The 18,324-nt window shown below is 37.3% G+C and overlaps 1 protein-coding gene and 1 long non-coding RNA gene across 7 annotated transcripts; one reads left to right on the top strand and one right to left on the bottom strand.

Annotated features, from left to right (window-relative positions):
* Positions 1–928: 928 nt before the first annotated feature.
* LOC142079541 (uncharacterized) lies at positions 929–1,266 on the top strand. The gene is made up of 2 exons (XR_012672710.1): positions 929–962; positions 1,017–1,266. It is a non-coding gene; the product is annotated as an uncharacterized LOC142079541 (long non-coding RNA).
* Positions 1,267–1,407: 141 nt separating this feature from the next.
* Positions 1,408–17,636, bottom strand: ARL5B (ARF like GTPase 5B). Of its 6 annotated transcripts, none has more exons than XM_075143910.1 (7): positions 17,382–17,424; positions 9,972–10,342; positions 9,277–9,337; positions 7,883–8,030; positions 7,312–7,395; positions 5,439–5,590; positions 1,408–3,480 (listed from the first exon to the last, which is right to left on the bottom strand). In XM_075143910.1, the coding sequence occupies exons 4-7, from the start codon at positions 8,024–8,026 to the stop codon at positions 3,432–3,434; spliced, it is 429 nt and encodes a 142-aa protein (XP_075000011.1). In that variant the 5' UTR covers positions 8,027–8,030; positions 9,277–9,337; positions 9,972–10,342; positions 17,382–17,424; the 3' UTR covers positions 1,408–3,431. The 6 variants fall into 6 exon arrangements, with proteins under 6 accessions (XP_075000011.1, XP_075000010.1, XP_075000006.1 ...); XM_075143909.1 differs by lacking the exon at positions 17,382–17,424 and adding an exon at positions 12,049–12,791; XM_075143905.1 differs by lacking the exon at positions 9,972–10,342 and having other exon boundaries at positions 17,382–17,636.
* Positions 17,637–18,324: the final 688 nt, after the last annotated feature.

The following is an 18,324-nucleotide window of genomic DNA, read 5'->3' as shown; positions in this document are numbered from 1 at the left end:
TTTAACATGCTAAAGTGGTACAAAAGGAAAAGCAACTTTCTATGATCACAAAAACCATTTTTTTCTCCTTAGTAAATGGTTTTCTTACCGTATATTATTGAAACAGATAAAAGTTAGCTGGACAAAAAGATAGGAAGGGTAGTACACTCACTACTCAATTAGCCAGCTTATTTTTTCTACTACTTATTTATGCAATAAGGCTTTATTCAGTCTTAAAATGATTAACAGGGAGGGAAACATTAAAATTATTACTGGATTTACTTAGTAACAACAGTGAGCTTACGGACAAACACATCAGGGAAGAGGGAAGGGAAAGCCTTATTGTAAAACTTAATTCCATTTCAAATAAACTAAGGAAATTCAATTAAGCAGAAGAGCTTAGAAGTCTGCAAAGACTACTTTCAAAAAGCAGATCCTGCCAACCTCATCCAAGCATGACAAAAATTGCTCAAAGGTGCATGCTCATAGCGACTGCTAAACAAATCAGAACTATTTCTCTCATAATATGATGCATTATTTTAATACAATGAGTCTGATTTTATAAATTAGACTAGCATGCATATCAATTACGTTATACAGTATCCTGTACTTTGAGTAAAATGGATTATTTAGCAGAAAAATCTTTGTGATATTTTACTCAAGAATGTTTTAAAATGTTTCCCTACATTTGTAATTTCCTCTGAGAAGCTGATTAACAGTGTTCTTTGTGAACAGTATATTAAATGCAGAATATTTTCGAAGTGCAAAAGCTACCTGCAATATATTTACTACATACAGATTAACAAAAATAATGCCGTGTTTGGCAGTGTGAAGACACATGCAGTGTTCTAAAGCACTCCATTGTAAAAATTATTTTAATCAAACTACTTTTAGTTTAACAGGCTATGAAGGTAATTAAAAATAACCCCCTCAAAATTCCACACCAAGCCTTTGTCAAAAAAACAAACCACATCATAAATGATGTGAGCAAACCGGTATCATAAACGGAAAACTGTTGTAGAAAATGAAGTAGGAAGGTGATCAAAATCATAGCTATTGTAAAGAATGTTTCCTTCTGTAAAGGTACTCAAAGGCCTTAAATGTTAAGGAATTAAAAGAAAACTGTCATTATTCTGGTATTCTAAGGTCTACAATATGACCATTTTCTCCTAATCAAAGTTAGATGCATGACCTCAGGTGAGACTGGATTTAGTAATCAAACTATGTATTTATGAATGATTTTACCTGGAAAGTGTTAAATATAAAATCATGTGTGTTTTTTTTTTTTTTAACCAATCAAAGGGCTATACATCCAGATAGTGCTTTTTATAAATATTCAGGACTACATTCTGAATTACATAAAAATAAACCTGAAAATAAATCTAAATTGCAAACTGAAATTATTAAGTCACCAAACAAGAAACCTCATTCACAGTATCATTTTATTTTTTTCATTTATAATTTGCTTCCCTAAGAACAAAAGAAATGTTATTTTCACACATTAGAACAGTTGTTAGAATGAACATCGGAGCAAGCAGCTTTAGTATCAGATTTTAACCTTGACTTGCATTTCCCTCTTTTCTTTAAGCACTACTTTGCACTGATGTAAATTATTTTCTCAGCATTTTGACTTGACACTTAACATAGTCTTTCTCCTAAATGTGACTTTTGCTAACCAGCATTAATATAAAACTTCATTCAACCAATCACTGATTCCACATGTATTCAAAGTCTTCTTTTTAACACTTATGACAACATATTTGCTGATACTTTTAAAATTGCATTAAGCTTTGTTCAAATAAAAATGGAATCAAATTGAAATTTACAAAACTTAAAATTTTATTACAGAAAACTCAGTGTACTTGAATTATTAAAACAAAATTTATCAAAAATATTTTGTCAATAAAGGACTCTAGTCAGTTACCATAACGGTTCTAGTAATCAGACTCCACATGGGTTTTAGGCATGCAAACGTGCAGAATGGTGCTTTTGGAAAGCCTGCCAAGCGTTTATGTAGGTTAGATCCTTGACTGCTGCTGGGATTTCACTAGGAATTGGGTGTCCAATTTTTTTTTGTTTTTGTTTTCTTTTTTATTTTTTTCTCAGATGGTTTTTTGGGTGTTTGGTGGTTGGGTTTTTTTTGGCATCTAATGTTCTCAATTAACTTCATCCATAGCTTTAGATTCTCTTTACAGATCTAACTTCATCCTCTTCAAACTGAATTAAGAGTTACTAGGTCCAATCTTTAAACACCTGTTTTTCAAATGGAAGCTCTCTACTTTTTCAACTTTCAGTTCCTAAATTTCAGGTGAATGAATCTAACTCGAACACCACTAACTCCAACTCAAAGTTGCAGACTGTAGCAACACATCCACAAGATGTGTTCTCTGCTCCTGCAAATAAGACTAAAAAAAAAATTAAGGCAAAATATTTTCTCTGCAACAGAATCTGAAAACATATTTGATAGTAGGTAAATAAATGTCAAGATCAGCTTCACTCTGAAGTCTACAGATACAGCACCATGATTTTGTTCTGTTTACAAATCTGGCTTCCCTTTTCATTTTGCATTCATTTAGAAAACACTCTCACTAAAAGGTGAGGAAGGCTCATACATACAGTATTTAAAATTTTAACAGATTACAGCAAGTCTACACATAACACTGGCTTCTGTGATTCCAAATTTAATTATCATGAGGTTTATTTTTAGAAAGTTATTCAAGTTCTAAATGACTAAACCAGCACTTAATAACAGATTTTTTATCCACTGTACAGAGATGTATTTTCAAGCAAAAGAAAAAGAATCATATCCTAGAACTACTTACCACAGAAACTGAGAATGAAATAGATTTCTTTTAAGGCAGAAGTTCAATCATATACCAGGTTAAAAGCTACCACAGTATTAACTATAACTAACTCATTCAGCATTTAAAACTTTGCATTCATAACTATTAACTCCCATGCTAGCTAGAACTCTACTGATGTTCCAGGAAGCCCAGCTGGAGATATGGTTATCCTTAGAGGCTAAAGCTATGCTAGAGTAAAGTCAACCTACTCACTACTTTTTCATTATTAAACAAACTGCGCTTGTTTATGTTAGTAAGTTATATAAACTATTTAGAAAGAGGAAGTATGAAATATTGACAATGACAAAACAGATTTTAAAAAGCTATCATTGAAAGAGTTAGAATACATATTCAGACGAATTTCAATGCTTAAAAACATTCACATATGTTCATCCAGTTGAAGATTAGTGTATTAAAAAAAGTTAAGAAAATACTTTGTGTTTCAGTTCAACTGCACTTGATTCAAGTACAGCTTGGGGGTTGGCTGATATAAATTAAACATGGTCACTGCCTCAGCAGCCAGAAGTACAGAAACATGTACATGTTCACAGGATAAATAGAAGTCTCTTCTTTGGGGAGGGGGGTGGGGGGAGTGGGGATGGGGGGAAGCTATCTCACTCCAATACGGGATGTCATCCACTCCAAGCCTTGGCATAATCTGAAAGATAAGAGATGTTATATTGGTACTAGTTCTAGTCCAACATCTTTAAAGTATATTCTACTTGTTTTTATGTTTAAGAACATCTACTTAAAATAAATAAAATCAACTGGAATTGGGACTGAAACTTGAACAGAGTAAATAGTGTTTTAAACTAAGTCTACTTAGGCTTTAAGCACAACAAACGGTCAAGCATGCTATTTATTGAAGCTTGGCACTCCTTCAATTTTTTTTCCTTGTAAATCTAAAAGATATTATTCTTAACATGCTTACTCGTAAGTACATGGAACCAAACAAGTTGTTCTTTTTCTACAGGCTTCCCATGAGACACTGCTTACTTGAAAGCTAGACCTTTACATACTAATACTAAAAGACAAAGGACAGGTAACCCAGACTGAATTCGTTCACGAAAAGGCTGTGTATCAAGAATTCCAAAATCCCATTACAAAATTAAAAATATGTTTATATTCAACACCAAGATTGCATGGGATCTAATCTGCTTACTCACTCAATTTGCGTCTCTATTTAAAAGTCTTCCATTTCAGAAGATAGGTTTTCCTTTGATGTTCTAGGGATCTAGTTACCTAGTTTATGCCATCTTTAAGCTTTACCTTTGTGAAGTATATCATGACTTAGCTATCCAAGAGGGCTAGCTTCACTCACGTGGGGCTAATCTCCCTAGACTTCTGTCAGATCTTCCCAAGGAAGATTCAGCTCAGCCATGTAACTCTGGGAACTTTTTTATGAGTTGGTCTCACTACTGTCACAGTTTTAAGTATTCCAACAACTCACCATTTTTTAAATAAGAAAGAAGCAGCCAATGTTTCTACCGAAGTTCATATTCATTAATTTCTACCTTCCTCCAAATGCCAACTTATTTGAAGACCTAAGTTAGTATATAAACTAAATACTCAAAAGCAACTTTGGCAAAACTGATAGGAGGAAAGCAGAGTTAACTCTTAGAATGAAACAATACAATCCAAAGACTAAATCAAAAAAACAGTTTGTTTTCCCTAACACATCCTACCCTAAGGAAGTGAATGCTACCAATCACTACAAGACATCTCCATTACATTAGAAAACACTTCATGCTAGAAGTGAGGAAGGTGCTCTCACTTCCCAAATACTCAGTTGGATTCACTATTTTTGATGTCACAAGACCACATTATTGTAAAGGTTTACAGCTGAAAAAAACCCTCTAACTATTATGCATTAGAAGACTGCTTTAAGAATCAAGATGAAAAATTAGCACACTTCAAACCATGTAAGCAAGACACTATCCAACTTTGTACAGGCATCCAAAAATGTTTTTTTATCTTTATAGACAAAGGATCTAAGGAAAGCTCAGCTTTCCATTTTAGTAATTGCTGGCATAAAGGTATACAAGTTTCAAAATTAGCTACATCAGCCAGATCTAAAAAAAAGGTTTAATATTGGTAACAATTTTGTTTTATGCCAGATCTATGTACCTTTTAATCAAAACTATGTTTGAATGCTTATCAAAAAACACAACCAACCTAAAAAACACCAAAACCACCCCAACCCCCCCTACCTTAGAAGCTTACAGCAGATCAGAATGTAAAGGAAGATGACAGTAGCTTATTTCTTTAACTACACAAAGACACACAGAATGAGAGGCTAGCGCACAGAGAGTAAACAATTATGCCAACAGCTACATATCTGGGTGCGGGGGGTGTTTGTTTGGTGGGTTTTTTTTGTGTTGTTGTTTGGTTCGTTTTTTTTTAACAATAAGCTGAAACACCGTCATACAAATTTGGAGTTTGAGCTATGAAAAAAATCCACAAGGTTCAATAAAGAAAAGGAAAAATTCAAAATGTCCCTCTGACTGCAAAGATCAGAACATACGTTCTTTCAGGAAATCCACATTGGTGTCAATAGGCTTCTAAATCAGTATTCTCATTGACCATATATTACTATACTAAGCAGTAAGCATTTACCCTTCTCCTGTCAAAGCACAACAGGACTGTATGTGCCACGGGTGATCCTTTATGGAGCTAAGGGTGAGGTATGTAGATATCTCGGCAGCTGTCATGCAACCTTTCATGTCCTGCTTGTTTGCAAAGATGAGAACTGCAGCCTTCCGTAAATCCTAGAAGTAATTTAGAGTATTCATAATAGTTATTATAAAGAACTAAAAGGCTATTGTGTTAACTGAAGTTCTTAAAAAGAACTGTATTCAAGCTAATCTACAATTACACAGCAGCACGGAGTTTTAACAGACTTACTGCATTAAAAATTAATTACATTAAGACTGAAGAAACCAATTTATTCAGAAGTGTTCTCCACCACAGAGAATCAAATTATAATGTATTATACGACTATCCTTTTGGTGTTGACCACATGTTCATATGCTAACTAATGAAAATCTTGTTAAAATATATTTCATAAAGCTCCAAACCATCCAGCCGGTGGAATTATTACTGGATAAACATTCCAAAATCTACATTAGATACTATTCAAATGGAAAAGCCTCCTAGGTATCATTCCCTTGAAATTACTTTCAATTTCATTAAACAAGTTCTGTAGTGATTAAGGCAGTAACAATTTAAGAAAGCTATCTAAATTCTTGTAAGTTTTATCTTATTGTTCCAAAAAGGGAGCTCTAATAATGCTGCAGCAGCTTTAGTAAAACAGAAACTAATAAGGAGTTGTTTTGTTTCTGTATGGAAATTAGGATTCCACACAGCAATGAGACAAGAACTGAGATGTATGGTTTTAGGAGTGCTGAAGGGTAAACAAATGCAATACTCAGGAAGCTGACAGTCTTAATTCAAAGTGTTCAACACATTTAAATATATATTAAATTTTGAGACTATTTCTCCATCAAGAGAAAAAACCCCAAACCTTTATGGTCCGAAGTTGAAAATTCACTCCTACAAGTAGTCCAGTCTAGGCCTACTGACTGTTTTCAAGAGATGGTAGATCACAGTCTCATAAGAGTTTATAACACTGGAAACTAAAAAATTACATGGGAAAACTTCACCACAAAAAGTCATCTTTCCACCTTTTTTGGTAGTGTATTTGCTCGTTACCACCAGACCCATACTACATTAATATTAACGATAAAGTAAAAACCTCACTCACTTGAAACAATGCAAATCTCTCAGAGAAATGAACTCTGAACATTGTACTAAATCCTTTTCCTCCAAAAATTAAGGGAGAGATTTAGATTTAACACAACCCTAATTTATCTTGAGAGTGATCACAGAGGGTTTTAATGTACTTTAGCTAATCCAACGTAGGTCTTAATTTAGGACGGTTGAGGGAGTTGACCCAATGTTGAACAGTCCTGAATACAACATATAATAATAAAACTACAAACAAAATAATTCAGAAGGAAACTGAACTGAAACTAATTTATCCATAGTATTAGATATGCTCCTTAATTTTAAGGAACAAGATTAAAACAAACAAGAAAGAGAAATCGAATTGCCTGCTTTCTAAAATAAAAATAAAAATTAAAAAAAAAAAGTTTCTTGAAATTTTAACCATTTAACTGAAAGAAGAGAGATAGTAGTGGAGAATAATAATACCCAGTTACATTAATATGAAGTTTACGATATTTTACTAGTTCAATATTTGCAAAGTGAAAAGTGATTTGATTATAATCAAGCAAGCCCTATTAGATTACTTCACAATAATTTCCCTGTTTATTTATAATATACATGGTTTTAAAATGTGACTAACATGCATGTACAGTTAGGCTCAGAAATTTTTTTGACAGTGTAATTTTTGCTAACATAGGAAGCATGTAATGTTATTTGACTGTTCACAACAAAAGAAAACTATTATCCCAACTCCCCACCGTACCTCATGAGCCAGCATTCTATAAAGTTCTTCTTTTGTAATAGAAAGTCGCTCTCTATCAATGCTGTCAACAACAAGAATGATGAACTAGGGGAAAAAACAATAGTACAGTATGTAAGTATGAAGTATAAATCACAGAAAGCACGTTTTCAAGGGACCACTATCACAAGTCTTCCTATATAAGAGAGACACAGACTTTCAGAGCATGCTAGAAAATAGAACAAGAGGTTTATTGTTACAATCTTTTGCTAGAGCCCTGGGAATCATACATGAAGATTATAGTTAAAAAAAAAAAAAAAAAAAGATTGTACTTGTATATGTCAGCACTGCTATTAAGATCTACTTTCATGTACTACGGTTAAGTCTCCTTGGTGGATTTTCAGGCCTTACATCATAAGCAAAATAGTGATGTAGGTACCAAAAGCACCTACACTTTTTGGGTTTGTTCTTCCTCAAAAAGATTTAAAAACAATACAGCTACAATCTTTATAAAAATCTACCAACTTTCCTAATAAATAAATACAATTTCAAACAAACTTATTGAATTTGCAGATTTCAAAGCAGCTTCTCATACCTCTGTGTTTGAATAATAGGTATTCCACGATGACCGTAATGATTCTTGTCCTCCAATATCCCACATTAAGAAATGAGTGTTTTTCACCACTATTTCTTCTACATTGCTTCCTATGGTTGGAGAAGTATGAACCACTTCATTCATTAAGCTAAAGGAAACAATATCACACCATAAAGACCAGCCAGTAAAATCCACAAGACTTGTCACAGCTCAATTACAACAAATTTCTTGTAGAAAAAGTAAATATGTGTAAATCTGATAAAAAACAATTAAAAAACTAGGCATATTTCAAAAAGCTATACATTTGAATTTTTATAGAAATAAAGCAAATATTTAAGAGCAGTTCTTTAGTAAAAAGATTAGTTTAATCTGAATTTGGACTAAAAACTGTGGTTGACAAAGTTCTAGTGTGCTTTTGTAGCAGAGACTGTAGACATGCTTAAAGACATCAGCAACGAAAAATAACCACATAAAAGGCTTATAACAAATGGATAAGCATCTGCGTTTTAAGAGGCTTTGCTTTTTAAAGGGCATTCTTTAACAGATACTTAAAATGCACTTGTTTCAAAGTAGAAGCTACTCTAAAGATCCCAAATAAGGGAAACACTAAACTGTGCAAAATAAAAGTCAGAATATAATTTTATCAGAGCATTCAACTTAGTAACTCAATATTAAAACAAATTCATAAGGACTGTTTGTTTACATAGCCAAAAAATTCTCAGTTCTACCTTTAAGCTTTGTCAAAAGTGCTTAGGAAAAAGGTTTTTTGGAAAACATCCTCTGCTGCCTTCGTAACCAAATATATGCATAGTAATTTGGCTACACCCTCCTCCTTTTCCACAATTACAACAGTAATTACGTTCCTGCCAATATTCTTGAATTTATCATAATGCTGGCAAGATTTGGGTGCAATGATGCTATTGAAAATGCTAAAGGTAGGACCTAGGCAAGATGAAATACTATTTTGAGGAATCCTCCATCACAAATTTTAGACACTGGAATTGGAAAACATTTGGAAACATTTATGGATTTTTGCAGAGCGGCTAGAATTTCCATTAATTTAGAAATCACTTTCTTCTCTGCAGTTCTTGGCGACAGGATCATTTCTATGCTTACAAATAAAGATAGGCTTTGATGGCAAAAGAACTTATAGTTCACTTTGTGCTTGTACATACAAATTTGTTATTCAATTTACAGTTTAGTTTTAAAACACTGCAGTTCCTTCACTTATCCTTTAAATATTTACTCTGTTTAGAACAACTAATACCATTAATGTACAAACTGTGATCTAGAACCCTGAAGATTCCGCCAGGTTGCAAAGCTGAATTTTCAATGATTAAACAGTGACAAATACTAACATGTAAACAGAAAAACAAAATAGTTCATATACTTACAATTGGTAAAGAATAGTAGTCTTTCCAGCATTATCAAGTCCCACTATGATTACTTTGTGCTCTGCATATACACAAAAATATATATACAAAGAATAAATTAGTGGAAACAGCAATAAATCTGGTTAATCATTTTTCCTTACTGAATGAAGCAACTGCTTGTTTTTCTTACTTCAACAGCTTACACAGACTACTGGTGACTTCAGGACAGGGGAAAAAAAAAATCCACAAAGCCTCATCTTCTCTTGAGATTACAGTTTTAGGAAAAGTCGGTCCTGGAAGTCTTCATAAAGGAATGGCTACTAATATGATTACTTCATTAAAAAAATCTAGTTTTAGAAAGAAAAGTACAATGAAAAAAATATAACTCATGGCAGTGTATCATCTTAAGAATATCACCAAATACAAAATAGTAGCCTAACATTCAAGGCTCAATAATAACCACTTATTAAGGGACCACCATCATTCACACAGTAAAAACTAAGAGGAAGCTGTATTTTGAGTAGATCACAAATGCCAACGTTGCAATTTCTGAACTGAAAAGTCACAGAATGACAGAATGGTCGAGGTTGGAAGACACTTCTGAAAGTCATCTGGTCCAACCCTCCTGCTCAGGCAGGGCCACCTAGAGCCAGTTGCCCAGGTCCACGTCCAGACGGCTTTTGAGTATCTGCAAGCATAGAGATTCCACAACCTACCTGGGCAGCCTGTGCCAGTGCTCAGTCACCCTCACAGTGAAGAAGTGTTTCCTGATGTTCAGAGGGAATCTCCTGTGTTTCAGTGTGTGCCCATTGCCTCTGGTCCTGTCACTGGGCACAACTGAGACAAGCCTGGCTCTGTCCTCTTTGCACCCTCTCTTCAGGTATTTATATACATTAACAAGATCCCCTCTGAGCCTTTTCTTCTCAAGGCTAAACAGTCTTTCTCAGCCTTTTCTCATACGTGAGATGTTCCAGTCCCTTAATCATCCTTATGGCCCGTCACTGGACTCTCTCCAGTATGTCCATGTCGCTCTTGTACTGAGGAGCTTGGAACTGGACACACTACTCCAGGTGAGGCCTCACCAGTGCTGAGAAGAAGGGAAAGTTGACCTCCCTCAACCTGCTAGAAATTCCAGCTTATAGAACAGTGATCTTCCAAATGCTGCAATGTTATTTTTCCAGGCACAGGGAAACAAAACCAAAACCAAACAAAACTAACAAAAACCCCCAGAACTTATATGTTTCTCTGTAGTTAATCCTTCTCAGAATTTCAAATACAGCAGCACAGCCAATTAGAATGGTGATTCTTTTGATACATGTGTGAAGTTAGAAGATACTGATCTGCTTACTGACAAAAAAGCAAATCACTTGAGAGCAGAGAATTTACAAATGGATACTAAAAGTAAAACTTGCATAAAAAGTCTGTGAAAAGGCTCAGTTTTGAAGGGGTAATATTTAAAATTCTAGGGCACTTATTCCAAAGCAAAACATGGTTCACAGCTTAAAGATTTCCTCTGAAATACTACATTCGATCTACAAGACTTATAACAAATTACTAAAAGGTCAGAAGATCTATCATAAATATCGAATTGGTGTTTTTTTGCCTGCAAGTGGGTGGTCTAAGGAAGAATTAAAGTTTTGTTTTTTATCTATTTAAAAGACCTAGGTCTTTTCATACCGTAAGTGATTTTAATAAAACAATCTCTTGCTTGGGACTTTTGTAAGTTTTGCTATGCAATACAGCCCTAACAAATGTTGAAATGTATTTCCTTGTATCAGTTCCCCTACTACAGCATCCTGCCAACACATTCTAAGGAAAGAAGTTTTCCTGGCCTTAAATCCAGTAATACTTTTAGCCCCGTAAGAAGCAGCATCGGTAATTAATAACCTTTCCCAATACATAAATGGTACGAAATCCTCTCTGCTTTCAACTCTAATAAACCATGCCACATAGCTAGCCTGGCCACCTCTTCTTCAAAGTCAGTTAAGTTTAAAGGGCTTTCGAAGTTCAAACACAGAAATACCCTTCTGTTCTTTTCAAAAGGGCCATGTTGTCAACTATTGCCTGGAAGATGACTCTACTTTTGCAACATTCTGTCAGAGTTATTTTCAAGGAGGAAAAGAAAAGGAATTCCAGTCAGGTATTACATTGCTCTTTCCCACCATCACATCAGAATACAGAGTCTTACTTAGGAATGAATGAGAAAAGTGTTGGATGAAACAATATCACGCTACATAAAGTAATGGGAAAAAAAAAAATCCCCATTGAGATGACTGTTTTTGAAAGCCACTGAAGCATGAATGGTTCACACTAATTGGGAAAAAAAGGCACAGCTTATCTGTGTTACTCCGTAGTCAAATGGTATTTTATACAGTAACCGAATAAGCACAAACAAGAAACAGTCACACAAGTGTTAATTAATATTGATTTTGGGATGAAAATAATAAGATGAAAGCATCAGTATGTCATACAAATAGCAGTTCCCGACTTTTATCAATGGCAGTTGCTTTCAGAGCTGTCATCTATGGTAATGGAAAAGTCTTCATTTACAAATATATTCAGAAGTTGAATTTCTGTCCAGTTTGGTTAGATTACAGAATTTTTACTTGTATATGTGCATTAGAGGAAAAACGTGAACTTAAAAACTGCCAAACTAAGAACAAAATTTTAGCAAAAAGAGTAATTGTTTACAAGAGCAACTAGTAGAAGATAGATGCTACATTTAAAAGAAAGGACAATTATGGAGTAAACCATAGGCAGGGATTTATGCTCATATTTGTGTTCTGTACTTACAGACTAACCCAAGTTTCTCCCTTTCACTGGCTGGTATTCAAACTCAGTTTGGGTTGTATTCATGAATATCTTCCCAGTCCACCATGTTCTCAGCAAAGGAAGAAGAAAATCCATAACAGAGTTGCCAGAGCAGAGTCTTTATAAATCAGGTAGAAAGAGGGGGGAAAAAAGAAGTAGAAAATGTAGGCATACACAGGGGAAAAAAAAAGACAGTATTAGACTACTCTTTAAAAGAATCCAAAGAATTCTGTTCTATCAAGCATTCCTGGCAGACTGTTAAAAAAAAAAAAAAAGTATTGTTAAAGAAAAAAATCTCTGGCAGCCTAGTATTACAAAATAATAGGACAGTGAAGATGATCTTCTTGCAGACGTTAGAAGGAAGACATAATATGCTCTTTTCTTCACTTACTCTTCTATATTCCTCTGTGGTAAAAGGACCCAAAACTGAAGATTCAATTCTCACAACTTCGCCCTTTCCTCTTTCTAATTTGCAAAAATTAAAAATAAAAATATTTCTAAATACTTTAATGATAAGCAAGGCTCTTCCAACATATCTGAAAGAAGAAATGAATATTGGAAAGGCTACCAATACTTTTCAGGCTGTGAAACACAAACCCCGCATCTAGTTCCGAAGAACAACAATCTTGGAGGCTTCAAGGCTCAAGACAGAATACAGATAAAAGTTTGCTAAAGAGGAGGCAGGAGGAATAGCATTTAACTAAAGTTCAAAGACATTTCAATACAAGGATTCACTCTGCACACTAAAAGCTGCCTTAGAGTCTTCTTTTAAACACAATAGAACTGCTTAAATACATCTTGTATTTCCAGACTTGGCTACAAAAAAGTAGCCTTTAGTAGTCACTGGAACCAAAATCCATTTGGTTTTCCATATAATGGCCTCTGCTAACCTGACTGTACAGTCTGGGAACTGTCAGCAAGCCTAAGTGAAGTAAACTGTGGAGTTAGAGAAGTTCAACAACCTTGACTTAGAGCTTACCATTATTTTTCTTATGGCAGTTTTTTAACACCTATAGCATTTATTCAGAGCAATCTGGAAGACTTTGAACAACTATCATCCAAACAAATTCAAATACAGATTTGTGAACTTCTTAAAGAACTCCATCTGCCACACACACACACACAAAGGAATAAGATATTGACAATTGTCAGAGTTGCCTAATCAGGGTTGCTGACATTCCCTTCTGTTTCTTCCTTATAGTTTCATTAAGAGCAATCTTGATAGTACTGATGGCATGGTAGGTCAGGCAAGTTTTATTCAGCTTTGTGTTAACACAGGCTATAAGTTAGTTGCTCCACCATTTATTCATATTACTATATGTTGCTTAGAAAGCTATGCCATTTGAGTACTGAATCATAGCTTAAGTTGGTCATTTTTGAAGTCTGATTTTTTTTAAACATATTTTTGAAAGTTATTTTCAAAATAAGTGTAAGTTCAATCTGAACTTATGATGCTTTATAACTAGACTTTAAATGGCTGCAGGGCACAATATTGTAAATGAAAACAATACTCGGGCAATGTTTTTTGTCAATTTCAAAAACAAGGAAAAAGAATCAGGAAGCCATCAGTAAGTCACCTACAAAAAAGACAAAAGTCTATTTTTAAGTCAATTGTTTCTATTACAAGTAAAGTATCTCTATTTCAGTTCGCATCGTTCAATTACTACTTGATTAAGAGACAATATACATTGGGAGCTGAAAGACATAGAAATGCTTATTGCGCTCCCTCCTTAAGGTTTTAATGTCTGCACTGAAAAGGCACAGAGACCAGAAAACAAGAAGATTAAATAAGGCCCTGGAACAGTTTTGTCCACTACCACCACCACCCCACAAACAAAACCAGCCACTGTTTAAAGACTACTGCCAAACTCAAACTGCAAATGAACCCTTCCAAACATATCCACAGAACTAAGTAGATATTCCCTGATGAACTGTACTCAGGGCAGAGACTGTTAGCCTTCCTCTCTTTCATTAGTCATTGACTCACAGGTCAGCACAGGCATCACCCAGTTTCCTTAAACTGCTCTGCACTGCAGCTTTTCTTGTTCCATAATCCAAAATACCAGATTTGGAGAGTAGATGGTGCACTGCAATGGAAAAGCAAGTGCATTCTGCCAGGGGAGCAGGAAAAAGAGCTAAAGGCTTTCCCCTTCTAAAAGTTCGCATCACAACTCAAGGCCACACAATACTATTTTAACCGTTACGTTTTTCACCATGAGCCAGTCTGGGTTTGCCAAAATGGGCTAACCATAATCAAAATGGGCTGAACCAACTGGAACAATTTCTGCTGCATGTACCATGAGTTGAAACAGAACAACAGACAGATTCAACTCCCCGGCAGAAACACACAGATGCTACCCAAGTCACAGGGCTAAAACAATTAAATACAAATAGTAAGAAATGCTGCTGGAAGAGGTCAACAGATAACATTAGTCACCAAACACTTATCACTGAATGTCTTTAGAAACAGATTAGGTCAAGCCTCTCGACCTTCCTTCCAGTATCTCACCCTTACCATTAGAAAGGATGATAAGAGAATCAAATTGCAAAGTAGTAAAGATGATGTGTACATTAATAAAATGACATTCAGTGCCTTAGTAGGATCTAAGGTACCTTCATTACAAGGTTTTCCTGCCAGGCAGAAGTCACTCTGAATGAACTCAATTTTCCGTACATCACACATTTATTCTACCTGCACTGAACCCTGAGCCACAAAAATGCCTGGGGCTTATTTTAAGATGTTAGTTATCTTAAGATGTCCATTTTACAGAAAGCTACCAACATATCTTCTTCCTGTGAGTTAACGTTCTTTAACGTTGTCCAGACAGTATTGATCAAATACCTTTCAGATTTGGCATTTTCAACTCAGCCATTATTCACATTTATGTAAAGCAAAACTGCAGTGCATAATTAATACGCGAGTGAAATGCCAACAATTTCCTATTCTATATCTTCTAGCACTTAGGCACACCTCCTCCCCGATGTTGTACTTGATGGAAGACAGATGGCACTTTCTAAATCTTTCCTTTGTTTAACCTTTCATTTGGCCAGTATCAAGTACTTCAGACTATCAGCACAACCCACACTAGCCATGATGAACTGATGATATGCTCCACACACATCGGGGTTTTTTGTCTCTTTGGAATATTCCCTTGAGATAGTCAAAAACATTGTGTAAGCTACTGTGCTAGTCTGCTCAACAAACAGCCTATGAATTCTCCAAGAAATTGTCTAGATTTGATATAACTAGAAGAGCAACCAAAACCAACTCAATCATTACTACCCTTTATTATTATTAATAATATTATTTAGAGGAAAATAGTAACGTAATTAGAAAATAAATTCCCACTAGATGGGTCAAAAATTTATGTTTGAAGAGAATTATCTAGGGTGCAATTTCAATTTTGGCCATGAAAAGAAACTCACTTCCTTCTCTATGGTCACCACAAGAAAAGAGGGCAAAAAAAACCCCAACAAACCAAACCAAAAAGAACTCCAGTCACAAAACAAGATCAGAACATACCCCAGAAGCCTTTTTGGGATAAAAGCCAAATGGTATTTCTTGGTACTGCCTCATTTATCTTAACTGTGATACTAGTTTTCATTAACATTTTAAATGTTAATGTATGAAGAATAATGTATAAATGTATGAAGAATAACTTTCCTTTCAGGAATTAATATACAGTAACAAAGACGTGTTTTCCACTAATGAAATGGAATCATCGTAATCTAATGTTGTCATGTACTAACAAAAAAAAAATGAAACCAAAACAATGAAACTGCACCTCTTACTTCCTTCCTGAAGATAAATATTGACATCATAAGGTACCATATAGACCAACACTAAAAGCCACCAGAAGTTATCTCCTGATCTGTTCTCTGTTTATAGATGTCTCTTCAGAGTCCTTCAGGAGGAAAGGAGTCGCAGATTGCAGTATTTGATGAAAACCAAGACAGTACTTAATAGTTTTCTGGAGAATAGGGGGAACCTTGAATCTTACCAAATGGTTTTTCGAGTTCAGACAAATAAGAATCTTCAAATCAACAACAACAACAACAAATTCAGAAGACTCTGTTAGAAGACTTCAGGAACGATGCGGTGGAATCGTGTGTATGCAGGGGAAAATATAAACAGTCTGGATCTCCCTCCCACTCCCATCCCATGAAAAGACAGTTTGAAACATAGACGTTAATATGTACACACACTGAGACTTTGCTCTGGTATTTACAGAATTGGAATGGGTTATGTGCACTGACAGTGACAAGACTATTAAAGGGACACCAGGTGCACCTGCCTCCCAAAACTTGCAAAATTGTATTTTGCACAAAAAAGCTCAACTACATTTTTAGTAACTTTAAAGTGGGAATGAAGTGTGCATTTCAAAACCTGATGAGAGAACAATAACATTAACATCAGTTTGCCTGCTCTGAACTCAGGGCCTCAAGGAAAAACAATACAAACAATAAATTCCTTGACTATTTTATTTTCTAACCAAAGGGGCTAGGTAAACAACATTCATTAAAATAAAGAAATTAATAGAGAAAACGTAATCTTCTATTTTTATGATAACTGCCTGAGCTAAAGGTGGTGGCAGACACGAGTTTTGAACTCTGGATTAGAGCATGAGCCATTATTGTGGGGTTGGGTGCACTAGGTAGGAGAGAACAGAAAGCTATCCCCTTACGACCTTTTTATTCTTGGCTTGAGAAGTGATTTTCTTGGGTCACTAACTGTATTTAACTAGCATCTTTGCCAAAACACAAACAGATCTTTACCTCAAAAGCCCCAACACAAGTTCGGTGGCTTTTTTTTCTCGCTACTAAAGATAAAAATAGGATGATTTTAATAGCAGACTCCGACTTAAAAGCAGAGAGTCTGCAAAGACAAACAAGCCCTTCACCGTCCATCAAAGCTTCAGCCGCCACAACGGTGAAAAAACGTGTCTGAGAGGCAGCAGCATTCACCACTATGCGAACTCGGGAGCGCACCGCGTGAAGGGCTGCCCGAGATAAACCAAGTGTTTAGAGCAGCCAGGGACGAAGGGGGAGAGGAGGGGACCACCTCGGCAAGAGAAACAAAGCGACTCCGAGCATGAGGCGCCGCGGAACCAGCGCTCAAGCCGCTGCACAAAGAAAAGCCCAACTTTTGCCTGGGCGCGCCCTCAGGGGAAGCCCGGCGACCAAAGCAGGCCCCCCCCAACCTCCGACGGCTGCCCGCGGCCCCCTCACAGCCCCGCGGGCTCCACTCGCCCCCCTCACCGCCGGCGCGCCGCCCGCCCCGCCTCCCCGCAGCCGGCTCGGGCCCCCGCGCCCACCTTGGTTACCGAAGAGACTCCACAGCTTGGCGAAGATCAGGCCCATGCCTGGCCTCAGCTTCCCGCCGAGCCCCCAGGGCACCCAGGGCTCAGCCAGGCGGCGGCGGCTCCCGCGGCTCCCTTCGGGCGGACGCAGCCCGCAGTGGCCCCGGGGCAGCGGCCGGGAGGGGGGCGGGAGGGGGCGGACATACGGCGCCGCCCCGCCCTCGGCCAACGGCCGCACGGCGCGTGGGGCCGCCCCAACGCCTACACGGCTGTCGCGTCGCGTCACTCCGTGCGTCATCACGTACGCCCATGGCGGGAGGCCTCAGCGGGAGCGGCCTCAGCGGTGTCTGCGGGCAGCGTCTCTCCGGGGCGAGCTGCGGAGAGAGGCCGGGCTTTTCCCCAGGGCTGGTGAAGAGCCGAGGGGTCTGGGGTCTAGCACGGCAGGGGAGGAGGGAGCCGCCCCGCAAGGGAGCGGTGCCGCGGGGTGTGCTTCTCCCCCGCCCGGCGTCGGAGCAGTGGTGGTCGGCCCTGGAGCGGGAGCGTTGCCGGTCTGCGCGGGCAGCGTCCCTTTCCCGTCACTGTGTCGTTCAGCCGGGCGGTGCTGTGGCTGGTCCACGGCCTTCGCTGTGGTTGGGAAGGGCTCGTGGTTTTCAAGGCACTCGTTTTTTTCCTGTATAGTAAAGAATTTTAAAACAACGGACTCGTTTTCAGTGCTGTGCTGCATACTGAGCTCTTGCTGGGGACCCCAGTTTTCTCTCTGGGCAGCGCCTTGGGGAGGGTCGGCCAGTGGGAGAGGACGAACCCTGCTCCGCCTTAGCGAAGGAATCCGCAGGCACTTACGTGCAGGAGGGGTGGAAGTACAAAACCTGTTACTTTAATCCACTCAGCAGCATCTAAGCTTGCTCGTGCGGAAAGAAGAGAAAGCGCCCTCAGCAGCGTTTTGTCAAATGAGTTTCTT

The sequence above is a fragment of the Calonectris borealis genome, chromosome 2 (assembly GCF_964195595.1).
Source record: "Calonectris borealis chromosome 2, bCalBor7.hap1.2, whole genome shotgun sequence".
Taxonomy (NCBI): domain Eukaryota; kingdom Metazoa; phylum Chordata; class Aves; order Procellariiformes; family Procellariidae; genus Calonectris; species Calonectris borealis.
This window is presented reverse-complemented; position numbering and strand designations above follow the sequence as displayed.